The sequence below is a fragment of the Salmo trutta genome, chromosome 36, assembly GCF_901001165.1.
Source record: "Salmo trutta chromosome 36, fSalTru1.1, whole genome shotgun sequence".
NCBI lineage: Eukaryota > Metazoa > Chordata > Actinopteri > Salmoniformes > Salmonidae > Salmo > Salmo trutta.
This window is the reverse complement of record NC_042992.1, coordinates 19,978,802-19,993,876: the sequence shown is the minus strand read 5'-3', so window position 1 is coordinate 19,993,876 and position 15,075 is coordinate 19,978,802. Positions and strand designations below refer to the sequence as shown.

At 41.3% G+C, this 15,075-nt stretch overlaps 1 protein-coding gene across 4 annotated transcripts in view; it reads right to left on the bottom strand.

Moving 5' to 3' along the window:
• Positions 1–1,540: 1,540 nt before the first annotated feature.
• cfap69 (cilia and flagella associated protein 69) overlaps positions 1,541–15,075 on the bottom strand; it is a 35,019-nt gene continuing 21,484 nt past the window's right edge. Inside the window, exons 1-23 of one of the 4 annotated variants that reach the window (XM_029734933.1) lie at positions 9,303–11,426; positions 9,112–9,171; positions 8,920–8,985; positions 8,450–8,559; positions 8,288–8,364; positions 8,027–8,203; positions 7,752–7,904; positions 7,238–7,415; positions 6,949–7,072; positions 6,762–6,810; positions 6,486–6,607; positions 6,088–6,319; positions 5,640–5,804; positions 5,398–5,513; positions 4,839–4,957; positions 4,666–4,747; positions 4,377–4,569; positions 4,032–4,172; positions 3,188–3,264; positions 2,795–2,992; positions 2,510–2,596; positions 2,310–2,414; positions 1,541–1,937 (exon numbers count right to left, since the gene is read on the bottom strand). In XM_029734933.1, the coding sequence (XP_029590793.1) occupies positions 1,764–1,937; positions 2,310–2,414; positions 2,510–2,596; positions 2,795–2,992; positions 3,188–3,264; positions 4,032–4,172; positions 4,377–4,569; positions 4,666–4,747; positions 4,839–4,957; positions 5,398–5,513; positions 5,640–5,804; positions 6,088–6,319; positions 6,486–6,607; positions 6,762–6,810; positions 6,949–7,072; positions 7,238–7,415; positions 7,752–7,904; positions 8,027–8,203; positions 8,288–8,364; positions 8,450–8,559; positions 8,920–8,985; positions 9,112–9,171; positions 9,303–9,440 (2,943 nt within the window). In that variant the 5' untranslated portion in view covers positions 9,441–11,426 and the 3' untranslated portion in view covers positions 1,541–1,763. Of the gene's footprint in view, positions 1,938–2,309; positions 2,415–2,509; positions 2,597–2,794; positions 2,993–3,187; positions 3,265–4,031; positions 4,173–4,376; positions 4,570–4,665; positions 4,748–4,838; positions 4,958–5,397; positions 5,514–5,639; positions 5,805–6,087; positions 6,320–6,485; positions 6,608–6,761; positions 6,811–6,948; positions 7,073–7,237; positions 7,416–7,751; positions 7,905–8,026; positions 8,204–8,287; positions 8,365–8,449; positions 8,560–8,919; positions 8,986–9,111; positions 9,172–9,302; positions 11,427–15,075 lie in introns of those variants that run through there. The other 3 variants (XM_029734935.1, XM_029734934.1, XM_029734937.1) reach the window with 3 other exon arrangements.

The window sequence follows — 15,075 nt, the reverse complement described above, 5'->3', positions numbered from 1 at the left end:
CCAAATTGATTCAACATCATCACATAGATTTTTTTGGGGGGGGGGGATTAAATTATATGGAAACAACATTGATTCAACAATTTTTGTCTCAGTGGGTTGTAATCGTCAGTTACAACCAATGATGTATATAAACCTTGGATCGCTGATGCTATTTAATTGCCATTGAGAGGCTTTGAAGTCACCGGTCGGGGCACACTGGCACTCCCCAGTAGTAGCAGTCCTCCATAGGAATGAATGAAATTCGATAGTATTTAAATTAAATGTTTCAAGGACAAAATTACATGTATTTAAGTATTAATAAATGCATTTATATAGCTTCCAAAATATAGTTTTACCAGGGTGGGGGAGTGCGATGGCTTCAATACAGCGCCCCGTTTGACCTCTTTCTGTGTTTGCAAACATTGCTGCAAGTTGGTGGCAGAACAAGGGGAGTTCTTATAGAACTCCAGCAAAAAAAGGCTCTATTTACATGTTGCTTATGAGTGCATTTCCCAATACTTTTGAATTATAATTGGATTTTAAGGCTTGTATAAATGTCATGCTTAATATAACGTTTGTGTCATCATCGCAAATCAACTGCATTATATTAAAAAAACACTTCAACCAGTAAAATGGCTCTTTGGCTTTTGCTACAGCCTATATCAATGAGCGTTAGCATTCTAGCTAACAACTCCTACATCCAAAATAGTTATTTTGCAAAGATCACATCCAAATATAATCCTTGAGACTGTTCAAGCAAGAATCAAAACATTATTGTAAGCGTTTGACAATCCAAAAAAGTAATTTTGTTCAGAAGTAATAAAAACATAAATCTAGGCTTTGTTGAATGGGAGTATGACGGCGAAGGCTTTCTCACTGCCGCCAAAAGTCACGCGCATCTGTGCATGACGTCAGTGTGTCGTGTACTGGAAAGGGGTATTATAACCTTTCATTATGTGATTTTTATTTTATTTATCTTCATCCAACACATCCAGAACTAGTGGCCTGACCACAGCACAACCAAAGACATTTCCTTTATGGAAACAATATTTTCAAACCAAAGGAAAGCAGGAAAGCGCCATCTTCCCCATCTTGACACACTAGTTGCCTTGTTTAGTATGGGTCTTTGTCTATAGTCTGCAGAATACAAACATGTGTAGTCATGTTCAGTTTGGCCACAAAAGGCAGTCAATTCGGAGGGGGAGGGGAAGGTAGACTACAGGATGCTGATTGTGGCCTCCTAAATGACTTCATCCGTCAGTCTGCAAACTCAGTAAATTGAAACATTATTGCCAAAAGCAGATGCTAGTAACATACTGGTCTCGATGTAAACTGCTAATCGCATCACAAAATAGTTTAGACCATCACGAAACATGTGAGCACCAAGTAGAATCTTCATCATAAAATGTATCTCTGACATCACAAATGAAACACCTTGTGCACTGAAGGTCAAAATGAGGCAATGTCCTCACAAATGATTGTGAATTCTGTAGATTGCTACATCAATATTTAAATATTGATACATTCCACACAAAAAAATAAATCAGTCCTAGGCACAATGTCAAAATTCAGTTACAGCACAATTTTAATCATTTCAAATCTGTTTAATCCATCCATTAATATCTGTTCCTAGTAGATACTAGTAGTCTAATTTTGATTGTTCATGCTGGATTGATGAATTCCTGTCTGTATGTTCACTCTCAAGCTAACATACCAAATTGTACATGGAGACCTGTAGTAAATAGTGAACAAACACTGAGCAAAGCTATAAGGAGGTGGGGTATTTATTTGACTGAAACTGTGTTGAAATACTCTGGGTCCTCAGTGGCAGTGGGGAGTTTCCTCAGGGCTCCACCCTGGATGGGCACCCTCTCCAGGGCCAGCTCTGTATTGGCCAGGGGCCCTCCTGTCAGGTTGGCTGGAGTGCTCTCTACAGTCATCACCCGCCCACAGAATTTCTGAAACACAGACACACACACACACCACACACACACACACACACACTTTAAGGCAGTGGGGAAATCAGAGCAACAAAACAAGCATGGAAACAGGGGGGCATGGTATATGGCCAATATAGCACGGCTAAGGACTGTTCTTAAGGCAAGATGCAATGCGGAGTGTCATTAGCCGTGGTATATTGGCAATATACCACAACCCCCCGAGGTGCCTTATTGCTATTATAAACCAATGTAATCGGAGCAGTAAAAATAAACGTTTTGTCATACCAGTGGCATACCCTTGATATACCATGGCTTTTAGCCAATCAGCATTCAGGGCTTGAAGCACCCAGTTTATAATTACAGTACAATATCTGCATCACAATGACTTACTGTAATTTGTAAGCCTTGAATCTGTGTAGGATGGAATATAGCTTCCTTGTGCTTTGGTTTAGGTCTGGATGAGTCAATAGATCTCTCCTGATGCTCTTTAGTCTCCTGAAATAAAAATTGATAAAGTAATCAATCAAAGTCTTCTCTACAAATAGCACTTTCAAAGAAAGATTAATCGCTAGAGGCAGATATAGGATAACCTTTAAAATCTTGTAGTTTGATGTCTTTGCCACAAAATGCTCCCAAGACTGGGCTGTAAGCTCCTGCTGTTTCCAGTTTGAACTTATCTGTGAAATTAAGAAACAAACAGAATAACTTAGTCAGACCTTAATTATTTTAGAGCCCTTACACACATTGGGGCCATTTGACCCCAGCTGTTATAATGTCATGGGCACACACACACACACACACACACACACACACACACACACACACACACACACACACACACACACACACACACACACACACACACACACACACACCTCTGTATACATGCGTTTCTCCTCACTGACGTCCTCCTTGTCCCGTTGCTCCAGCATGCTGCTCTGCTGTGTGGTGACTCTCCTGGCTGTGTCCTCTGTCATCTTAGCAATGGTATCCAGGGCCTCTTCGTCAGGGGTGACTGGTCTCACTCCCTCCAGGCTCAACTCTTTGGAGATCTCATCCCACACCTCGCCAACCTATTGAGATAGCTTACCGTTAAAAAAAACTGTTTTTCTTCATGATTTGACATGGGTTTTTTTTTCTTCTTCTTGTCTTTGTCAGTTTGACACTGTTCTGACTGATACGGATATCATGTCAAGCGTATTTGTGTGTGACTGACCTGTTATAAATGTACATTCTAGGATAGGCTAAGAGAGGACACAAATGTTCACCTTAAAGTCCAGATATCTGGTGACAATGCTTAGGGTGATATAATCTTCAGTTGACAATCCAGGCAGGGCTTCAAAACCTGGAATCAGAAGCATTATTTTACCCAAGGAAACAACTCAAACACACATCACTGTAAAGCATACATTTGTGATAATTTCGACATTTCAGGGTGTTGGTATGGCAACTGCTCGGCATCGGACCGTAAGGTGCTACAGAGGGTAGTGCGTACGGACCAGTACATCACTGGTGCCAAGCTTCCTGCCATCCAGGACCTATATACTAGGCGGTGTCAGAGGAAAGCCCAAAACATTGTCAGAGACTCTAGTCACCCAAGTCATAGACTGTTTTCTCTGCTACCGCAGGGCAAGTGGTACCGGAGTGCCAAGTCTAAGACCAAAAGGGTCCTTAACAGCTTCTACCCCCAAGCCATAAGACTGCTGAACAATTAATCAAATGGCCACCGGACTATTTACATGGACACCCCCCTTCTCCATTTGTTTTGTACACTGCTGCTACTCACTGTTTATTATCTATGCACAGTTACTTCACCCCTACCTACATGTACAAATTACCTCGACTAACCTGTACCCCCGCATACTGACTCGGTACCCCCTGTATACAGCCTCATTATTGTTATTTTATTGTGTTACTTTCTATTATTTTTTACTTTAGTTTATTTGGTAAATATTTTCTTAACTCTTCTTGAACTGCACTGTTGGTTAAGGGATTTTAAGTAAGCATTTCACAGTAAGGTCTACTACACATGTTGTATTTGGCAACCTGTGACAAATAAAGTTTGATTTGATTTAATCCGTCCCTTGAAAATAGTAGTCAATTGTCCTTTACCAAGTTTACAGAAGACAGAGTAGATCTTGGAGCGAAGGTTCTCAGACACATCCATCACTGCAGCACTAGGCCTGTTAGCAGGCGGTGATACCTGGGAATCCTTCTCCTCTTGGTAATAACACAGAATAGGCTTCTTGGGATCTAGCCATAAAATAGAAAAGAAAAACCATTTCTAGCTTTAGTAGTAGGATGTTACTGTAACTCCATTATGAAACAGACAGAAACAGAGGCAACATTTACTGTACTCGTCAAAGAGTATTGACCTCACTGCATAGCATTTCACTGTCATCGTGTGATTGTTAACAGCAGTAATCCCACTTAATTTGAGTGATACCATGGACCCACCTGAGATCCTTCCATAGAGGTCTCTGCTCACCCCCAGCTCTGCCTCTTCCTGCCTCCAGAGCTGTAAGAGTAGCCCCGGGGTAGTCAGGCTCTTCTGCCCTCGCCAGGCCAGGATGTGAGACATCGTCTTGGGGTTATCACACAGCTCCAGCAGGGTTCCAAGGACCACGTTCTGCATGTTCCTAGGGCTCGACTGCAGGTAAGATGGGTTCAGAAATTCAACATGGTACAGCAGAAAAAGTACTGCTTGAGCTACACCTAAGGATGCCACACCAAATAGTGTACTTACATGAAGCAAGTCAAGCAGAAGGAAAATGCCTTCTTTTTCCAAAAATACATCTTCTGTGGTGTAGCATCCAACGATACAGGACCTGCAGTAAAACAATAGCCCACAAATGAGAACATACAGTACAAGAGTCGCAGATGGAAGAAGTAAACCGATGTATTGGTAAGTGAACTGACCAGACACAATCCACGGTGGAGAGGATGAGTTTGTTGTGTCCCAGCCCACTGTAGAACTTCTCCGTGCTCATCTTGAGGAAATGCACCGTCATCTCAACTCCCTCCGATCCAAACAATTCCTGAGGCATATAATAGCGTGGAGTTATATCCATGTTAGTCTCCATTTAATTTCAATGAAAGCGAAAACATCATAGCGCATTGAGGCTTTTTAACTGCTGTTATGAGGGTGAGTAACACATCATTCTCCAATATCCTCTTTGAAGATGTTGTATTTGTATATATTAGGGATACCCATTACCTGCTGCCAAGGCAGCAGCTATTCTTCCTGGGGTCCAAACACACTAAGGCACTTACATTACATTTAAACAAAAGATAAAACAGTATATCATATAACATTATTACACCACTACAGATCTATAATACCACCATACAACAATATTAAAATGTATGTGTGTGTAGAGTGCGTGTGCTAGCGCTTGTGCATGTATGCGTGTGTCTGTACCTTTTTGTGTCTCTTCACAGACCCCGCTGTAATCAAGGTTCTTGATCTTAGTTTTACCTTTCTGTGTGGATTGTTCTCGCAGAGTGCTGACAGAATCAGCTGAATGTCAGCCTTGATCTCCAAGGTAATAACATCCTCCTCCTCAGGACTCTCCTCCATCTGCATAATGATCACTGGGAAAGTTGTGCTCAATATTATGGAAAAACACTGATCCTTTGTGAGGCTTGCATTTGAAATCAAAATCTAAATATCCATAATAGCTGTAATATTCCAAAAGGGGAGGTTCCGCCTGTCATTACCAAGCAGCTGGCTGATGGCTCCTTGATCAAAGAGGTCCTGGTTGATTGCTTCGTTGCCTAGGGACGCCATGGATCTCAGCAGCCTCACACAGTAACGCATCTGAGCCTTCTTACTGCCCCTCCCTCCAGTGCCATGGAAACTATGGCCCTGTCCAAAGTAGGCATCTGTTGGGCATAAACAATGATGTGATACAAACAATAGTTGCAGATCAAACCAAGTGACCAATTTCAAGTTCCATTAAATTCATCGCTAAGTCATCATAAGTGGCCAAACAAATGTGTGAGGTACCAGTCTCTGAATTACTCCCACCATACAAGCCAAATATATGAAATTAAGAACATTGCTTTGGAGAAGTCCATCTGCAACTAACATTGTCTACACACCACTACTTCTGTTCAACTCCTGTCCAAGTTCGTGGTAAGTTCCCAGTGTGTCCCCTCTCCTCACCTCGCTCAGTGCACCACTCCAGCAGCAGCAGAAGGCAGGTGTTTCCCTGGCAGGTCATGTAGTCATCCAGCATCAGTGGAGCCACGGTGGCCAGAGTGGCCAGAGCCTGCAGCTGCAGCTCCTCCTGCTGGACAGTGTTCCAGTTGCGTGGCCCTGACTGGCCTTCTGGAGGAGCAGCAGTGGGCTTCACTAGGTGGAGCAGGGCCAGGACAACATGGCCCTCTTTGAACAGCTGGTAGACACAAACACCATGTATGAAGTTACAGTTTATAACGCGTCAGAAAGTATTAATAAATTGTATGTACTCTGGAATGTTTTTCAGACTATCAATGGCACACTAACGTTAAATAATGCAGCTAATCGATCGTTCACAATACGGAAGTAAAATACTAATTCACCTGCAGAGCAGATAAGTCTTTTGACATGACAACAACCAGATTTAGTAGCAACCTTTTCATCTCAAAATCTTCATTGTTATAGGATAGCTTGAGGTTGCGGACCAACGGGTTGTGACTCTTGACTTGGATACAAAGAAAAATAATATCAAAATAGTTCATGACCATTCAACTTCATTTGGAAGATAACATGTAACAGATTTACTTTATAATGCATAAATTATCACTACTTACAAACACATCATAATTTATATATATATGAGGCAAAAAGAGGCTTACGTTCTGGAAATGTAACAAAAAGAACGAGCTGCTTGGCAAATAAACTCTCCTGTAAATGAGGACAACCACTGATGAGACAAACAAATATCAATAACATGTGATGCTTGAAGTGTGGTATGATTATTGACAATTGATGACATTCCTGTGATTTACTTCCTGCTTTGATTTAGTAATACAATTTGCTTACAATGAGTGGAGATTTGGGGTTTTCAGCTATGAGAGTTGTGATCACCAGTAGATCATTCCTGAGTTGGAGGTCATAATGTCGAAAGCCATTCAGCAGCTGGTGCAAAAATGCCTCTTTCAGAGCCCTATGTTTGAGACAATAATAATCATTAGTACTTCATTTCCCTTCACATATTACACAGTTAATTTGTAATGGTTGTAAACACTTCTTCAATGTGAGAACTGTTTATTGCACTCACTCATGCAGAATGTGAATGAGCTCTTAAAAAATGTAGGTAAAAGTCACATACATAATACAGTCCATGTTGCTGAGTTGAGCTGTAACCTCTTCTTTGCAACCTCTCTCCAGCAAGTTCCATAGGATCTCCGAGGAGCGGAACAGGACTTGCCCTGATGGGTCTGGCTCATTCATATGGAAACAGATCTGCTGTGCCCCCTGTGCCTTTAATATTAGGCTACAGTTCACATCTGTGTACAAAACATACATGTGACTGTAGGAGGTGGAATAAATAGAGAATGACTCCTTGACATTGACAGAGGTAAACTGTAAGTTACTGCTATGATTGGTCCTTCTTTAAAGAGCTACATTATCTCAAGAGCTACTTTCTCTGATGAAGGATAAAGGGCTCTGATCCAAAGTAGTGCACTATAAAGGGAATTAGGGTCCCACACTACCAATGTTCTGACTTTCCCTAGGTCTGGGATTTCTGAGACTATGCCATTTGGGAAACATACAGAAACTAATTCATACAGAAACGAATTCACCAGTCCTTTATAGCAATTCATGTTTGAATTGTTATTTACCAGAGGAGCTGGAGAGCATCTGAAGAGTCTGTAGGACATGGAGCTTGACTGCAGGCTGGTTCTCCAGGAGGGCCATGGACAGGACCAGCGTCTCAGCCAGCCCACTCTTCTCCAACAGCTGCACCCTATAACCTAGGCTTGTAGGGTGGAGTCCTACAGAAAATAGGATATTACAACAGAAGATAATAAGCATATTTCTGTGAAGTGGTACAGCATTTCAGACAGGTGAATGTCTTACAACGAACACAACCTCAATATCATTTAAAATAGCTCACTCATTGAATGTTTAGAGAATCTGTGAGAGGGAACAGCTGGCTTTGAGACAGCTGCAGGCTTTGAAAGACTGTCCATACCATCCACACTGTGTTTTGATGTCACAGAGCTGTACACGGATATAATAGAGTGGCAGATTTGGTTCCTCACATCAGCGTTTGGCACCCTCATCAGGAACCCTGCAAACATAAAATAAATTGTTATCACATTTGGATGACCATAGATGCTTGTATGACCACAGCAGTACTGCATGCGTTACGTACCCATCTGAGAGAGTGATTCTTTGACAGTCTGTGCGTAGGTCACTTCATCAGAGGTCTTTTCCTTTAGAAAAGGAAGCCTAAGTAATACAAGTTACAGTCTGTAAGCTTGTATTTGGTTTGAATAAGCAAGAACAACCGATTGAACAAGCAACAACAACTTACCTACAAATCTTCAGTAAGTCACATAGCACTGAAGTATATTCAGGGTGATCTTTGGACTTCTCAGCACAGATATATAAAATCTTAAAAACATCAGCCAGCTCTTTCAAAAGCTTGAAAAATGTATTTTAAGGACTAATAAGCATGTGAAGAAGTAGCTTAACTATGGAAATAATGGTCTCTAAAAATACCCCATGGAGAGATGCAATATCTCATAACTATAATTATTTCTGGGCAATAAAAACGCTGAACCCCAAAATAATTAGCTGGTAATTGGGATCGAGGGAATTCAATGTGTCTACATTTGGTCCTCGGAGGACATGACACTGCCTAACAACATAGGCTTATCTATTTCCAAAACATCATTAGGGGATATGAGTTAGAAGAGTTTACACCTTGGCACAATTAGTTCTGAACAAGAAAATAATCAATCAACCCACTGAAGTCAAGAAAAAGTCAGGTAAGAAGGATACAAAGCCTTTTTGACGTCTCTTCACTACTTTCTTCAAAGCAAAAATCTGTCTCTCTTTCAAAGTAGCCTGAAGCAGAGATAGAAATGTTTGATTAGCATTTGGCATTTCCATTGAATGAATAACGTAGTTTATGATTTTGTTACTAACCTAGTAATAGTTTAATGATTTTGTTGACAAATATTTATCACATACTGCTAAAGGATCCTCAAGAAAATGTATCACACGACTGAGTTCAATAGGTTTAGTGAGAATCTGAAAAAACACATGAATGCATTTGATAAATTCACATGAATCCAAATTCATAAGACAAAGTTAACCTTTATTTGAAATGTATGACAAAGTAGTTTAAAACTAGTCAAAGTAGAAAAATATAAATAACTTACCTCCTGTTTCTCTTGATCATTGTCTTTTGCTATATGTTTGATAACTGGGATCGCAGGTTTTCTTCGATGCACTTTGGCTTTCGATCCAGTTGAAGTTGTTAAATAACTTTTAGTCATTTCAGCCTCCGATGCAAGCATTGCAAACGCGTTTGTGCAAAAAAAGAGTTCCGCATGTACAACTGAAGGTTTTCAGTTAGTTAACATAACAAACATTACAAATACATGGAAGAAAATAACTATAGTCGATGCCTCTCACAAAAACACCTACTTCTGTGTTGGCCTCAGACCTACCTATGTGCGCCTGTATGCGTTACTATGGTTATCTCCCTACTACCACAAACAGAAAATACCACATCTCGAAACGCCTACTTTTCCCATTCTGACACACCGGAAGTGGGTTTTTGGTGACAGCATTCGGCATTATTTCCTTGACAGAATAACGACAACAAAGGCAGATTGATAACAATTAATTCTTACAATCGTCTCAAACAAATTAATAAACCCTGAATCGGAAAGAGAGCACAGTCAGCAATGATGACAGATGCAGGTTAGTGAGTATATATCCAAATTGCACGCATATCTTAGTTGTGGACAGCTGATTAATGATCAATTGGGCAGCAGGTTAGCTTCATGTTGGCAATCTCTATTACTATAATCAAATATGTTTTATAACTAAACCTCATTGTTCTATCTGTGCTATAATGTCCCTGTGTTTTCATATTAAAGCCGATAGTAGCCGCTAGATCTGCACTATCATCTAGGATTGATGTGCCCAGCCGGTAATACCAAAGATTTGTATAACTAAACCAAGATAGACCATAGCCTGTCGTTTCCAATGGGAACAAACTAGTTATAATGGGTAGAGCTAAGCACGAGCTAGCGAGATCCTATTGGCGCGTTTTGGCATCATCTGCATATTGCCATTAGGGAACGCCTCCTTTGTGAAGTGCGCTTGTGCAATAACTATTCGCCTTTGCACTCGTTCTAAACAACGCGGTTTTTTTATTTTGAAAAGGGTAAAGTCTACAAAACATAGTCCACTCTGTCCATAACAGATTATATTGAGATCAAATGTTTAATCGATGAGAAAATGTGCAGAATGTCGGCTAAAACCCATCTCGTTCCATTTTCTTCCACTGCCAGCCAGTGAGCAGCTTCTTGTTCTTCTTCTATGGTATAATGGCGTAACAATCAAATGTGCAGTCTGCCACCAACTGTGCGGGTGGGTAATAAGGATCCGTCCGCAAAAATAAAACATTTGGGTAAAAATAAAAGCTCATACTAACTACCAAAAAAAGTATAAATAATAACAAAAACAAAATGAACCTGCTTTTCTGTAAAACATTTTTTTTGAATCAGGTCCCAACACAGGTTCAGAAGCCTCCTGTGAGGGCGGGACATTTCCTAGCTAAAAAAGTCCTTGTAGTGTTTCTGCCTTGAAGTCTTGGAGCACCAAAAACGTCTCAGTTGCAGATATAATGATATCCAGCTTATTTGACTTCTTAGACACTTGTGCTGTAGAATTAATCACCGTGGCTATAAATGCCACAAAAATCCACCTTCTTCACAATGAGTGTATCCAGATAACGTGATTGACTTAAAACACTAGCAACTGATTGCAATGCGTCCACCGCCATATCTTCAACACTGTTGCCTCTTTCCCCTTTGACTCTCTTCACCTCCTCCATATAGGAGATCCTCTGCGCAGCACTGATATTTGAAACCTGAACCTCCTTCACCCTAACAGGGCACTCAAGGAAGTCTGGAGTATGATCCCTACCACAGTTGCAACATTTTCCATTCACAGATTCTTCAATATTATACTTCTCTCGTCTGCAAACATTTGATACGTGACCGTATCCTTTACAATTTCCACACTGTCATGGTTTGGACACACATTCTCTCACCGCATACCTCACATATCCAAGTTTTATATATTCAGGTAGAGTCTTCTCAAACAACAATAACATCGACAGGCTTTTCTCCTTCCTTCTATTTACCATACGGATCAGGCGATGTGCACTGACCACTGCTGGGATTTTCTGACTAAGATACTCATCATCTACGGTACCAGTCAAAAGTTTGAACACACCTACTCATTCAAGGGGTTTTATTTATTTTTCCCATTTTCTACATTGTAGAATAATAATGAAGACATCAAAACTATGAAATAACACATATGGAATCATGTAGTAACCAAAAAAGTTTCAAAGTAGCCACCCTTTGCCTTGATGACAGCTTTGCACACTCTTGGCATTCTCGCAACCAGCTTCATGAGGTAGTCGCCTGGAATGCATTTCAATTAACAGGTGTGCCTTGTTCAAAGTGAATTTGTGGAATTTTTTTCCTTCTTAATGCGTTTGAGCTGATCAGTTGTGTTGTGACAAGGTAGGGGTGGTATACAGAAGATAGCCCTATTTGGTAAAAGGCTGAGTCCAATAATGGCAAGAACAGCTCAAATAAGCAAAGCTTAACGACAGTCCATCATTACTTTAAGACATGAAGGTCAGTCAATGCGGAACATTTTAAGAACTTTGAAAGTTTCTTCATGTGCAGTCACAAAAACCACCAAGCACTATAATGAAACTGGCTCTCATGAGGACCGCCACAGGAAAGAAAGACCCAGAGTTACCTCTGTTGCAGAGGATAAGTTCATTAGAGGTACCAGCCTCTGAAATTGCAGCCCAAAATGTTTTTCACAGAGTTCATGTAACAGACACATCTCAACATAAACTGTTCAGAAGAGACTGCATGAATCAGGCCTTCGTGGTGAAATTGCTACTAAAGGACGCCAATAAGAAGAGACTTGCTTGGGCCAAGAAACACGACAAATGGACATTAGACCGGTGGAAATCTGTCCTTTGGTCTGATGAGTCCAAATGTGAGATCTTTGGTTCCAACTGCCGTGTCTTTGTGAGACGGAGAGTAGGTGAACGGATGATCTCTGCATGTGTAGTTACCACCGTGAAGCATGGAGGAGGAGGTGTGATGGTGTGGGGGTGCTTTGCTGGTGACACTGTCCGTGATTTATTTAGAATTTAAGGTACACTAAAGGTAAACGCTTCTTCCGTTCTTCATCAACACAATTAACCAAAACAAGGCCGCTTCTAGTCACCTTGATTGAAACCACCTTTCCGATTGCTTTCTTCACAGTCCTCGATATTACAAATGGATTTCCCATATTAATCTCCTTGTCCAAAAAACACAGCCCAATAAGAAATGCATTATTGGACCGGTCCTCATCTTCTACTACAAATTATTTTCCATTAATTATCACACACTTCACTTGCCGCACTTTCAGATTCAAGCAGAGTCGCCATTTTCCCCACAGGCCACTCCACTCTGGCTTCCCACTCCGCGTTGTGCATCTTGCTTATCGGTCTGGCACCAGAGCCAGTGGGTTTCCTCTCACTACCATATTTGGTAGTGAGTGGAGATGCCAAGCAGATGCTTCACATTTATACATCTGGTGAAATATCTTCTCATCGTTCTATCTGTGGGAATACACTCGTGTCCGCCGTGGACCGGTCTTGTGCATAAAGCATCCTCAATTCAGGTTGCAAGGGCATCATTTACCTCCTTAACTAGCTTTAATGGTGGCCGTCAGAAAAAAACTGGAAAAATATGTGTACTGTCCATAGATTGTATATGTTAAAGTACTGTTTCTTAATAAAACACAATTTTCCACCACCATGTTTGGATTTGTAGACAAGGCAGAGCCCCACCTGTTTTGCAAAATAAAAAGTTGCTTGTTATTATGGCGTTAATACGTGTCACATATCAGTTTGCAAACAATGTAAAAAAAACATGGTCTCTTTTTTGCTTTTTTGAGTAAGGCAGCTCCAAAATGCCGGTGTTTCATCCTAGATGAGTGGTGGTGGGGCAGCCAGCGGAAATAGAGGTTGGTAATGTTCTCTAGTTGCGCTGTGATTGGCTCAGTGTTCTGTCACTCATGGGGACACAAAATCGCCGCAAAATCTACAGGGAGAGCTCGAAAACTCCAGCCCCTTCGGTCCTGCCATAGAGTTACATTAGAAGTGCCCATCCAAGAAGGCTCAAGGTCATTGGCCACAGATAAAATTACATCATTTTAAATCTACAGTAGCTTTGATTGGACTGATCATGTCAACATCATACTTTCATAATCTTAGCTAGCAAGCTAGCAGTCATCATCATGAATCAAGTCGACAAACTACTGGCAAATCCTTTTCAATCCTTGTCATATGAAGATAAATTATAGATAAAATGTCTCGGTGCTCATTTGCCATAAACATTACACAACAAGTAAGAAATTGCAAATACAACAATGAGTGGTTTGGAAGGTGGCTAACTGCAAGCATCTCAGAGCAATCACTATTTTGCATCCCCTTCCTGCTATTCAGTGGATACCTAGTCAGTTGTACAACTGAATGCCTTCAGCTGAAATGTGTCTTCTGAATCAGAGAGGTGCAGGGGGCTGTCTTAAATCCACATCCACAGCCCCTAGTGAACAGTGGGTTAACTGCTTTGCTCAAGGGCAGAACGGCAGATTTTTACCTCGTCAGCTCGGAGATTCAATCTAACAACCTTTCAGTTACTGGCCCAACGCTCTAACCACTAGGCTACCTGTGTGTTGTCTAAGTCTGGGTTTAAGGATTTAATACGTGTTTGAAAGGGTATCAAAACATGAGAATTGTGCATCACATATACACAATGCTGTTAAACTGGGATTACTGGGGAAATCAAACGTTGTGGCTCAGCTAAAAATATAGATGAGCCATCGACCTTCACAACCAACAAATGGAGGAGAATAGGTACGTGCTTGCCAGAATTATAGCATGCATTAAATTGTGTGGCAATTGTGAGACAGCACTGTGGGGCCATGACGAGTCGGCCGACTCCTTGAACCCAGGCGTTTTCAGGTGTATTTTTGAGACCATGCGTGAAGGAGATTACAGGCTACAAAGGCATTATGACAACCAACCCATTTTTAAGGGTACATCAAGCACGATCCAAAATTAACTTTTGGATTGTATGTTTGAAGTGTATATAGAAGCTATAGCTGAGGTGTCTGAGACTCCTTTTGCATCTGTACAGGCAGACGAGACCACTGATGTCTCCTGTAAATCATAGATGGTAATAGTGCTGCGCTACATGTTACCAGACAACAGTGTGTGAGAGGTTTTTGTAGAGGTGAAACACAAAACTGGTGTTGGCCTCTCCAGCACGATCAAACAAGTCCTAGCGCCACTGAATGTCAAGGAGAAGCTGACTGCACAAACCTACGACAGGGCAGTGGTGATGAGTGGTAATGTACGTGGTGTCCAAACGCTACTAAAGGATTCCTTTCCGACCGCAGATCTCCAGTGTGCTACTGTACCAAGCTATGGCCTGTGAGCAACCAGGAGAAGTTGAAAAGGGAGCTGTTCACTGTCTACCAGCATCCTGAGCTGTACACTGGAAAGACAGCACTTTCTTTAATTGAAATCACTCTACGAGAACAACCTGCAGGAGGCCTTGTCTAAGACGGTGTCTCTTCTCAAAATCATCATCACCACTCCGATGACAACCGCCAAGTCAGAGAGAAACTTTTCCACCCTTAAAAGGATAAAAACCTTCATACGCAACTCCATGGGCCAGAAAAGGTTAAATGCATTGGCCATGCTGCCAATCCAGCATGACTTCATCCAGAGAATGCCAGACTTTTATGACAAAGTAATTGAGAAGTTTGCCCAGAAGAAAGACTGCCATGCCAACTTCCTGTTCAAGTGAGCACAGAACAACAATGGTGAGA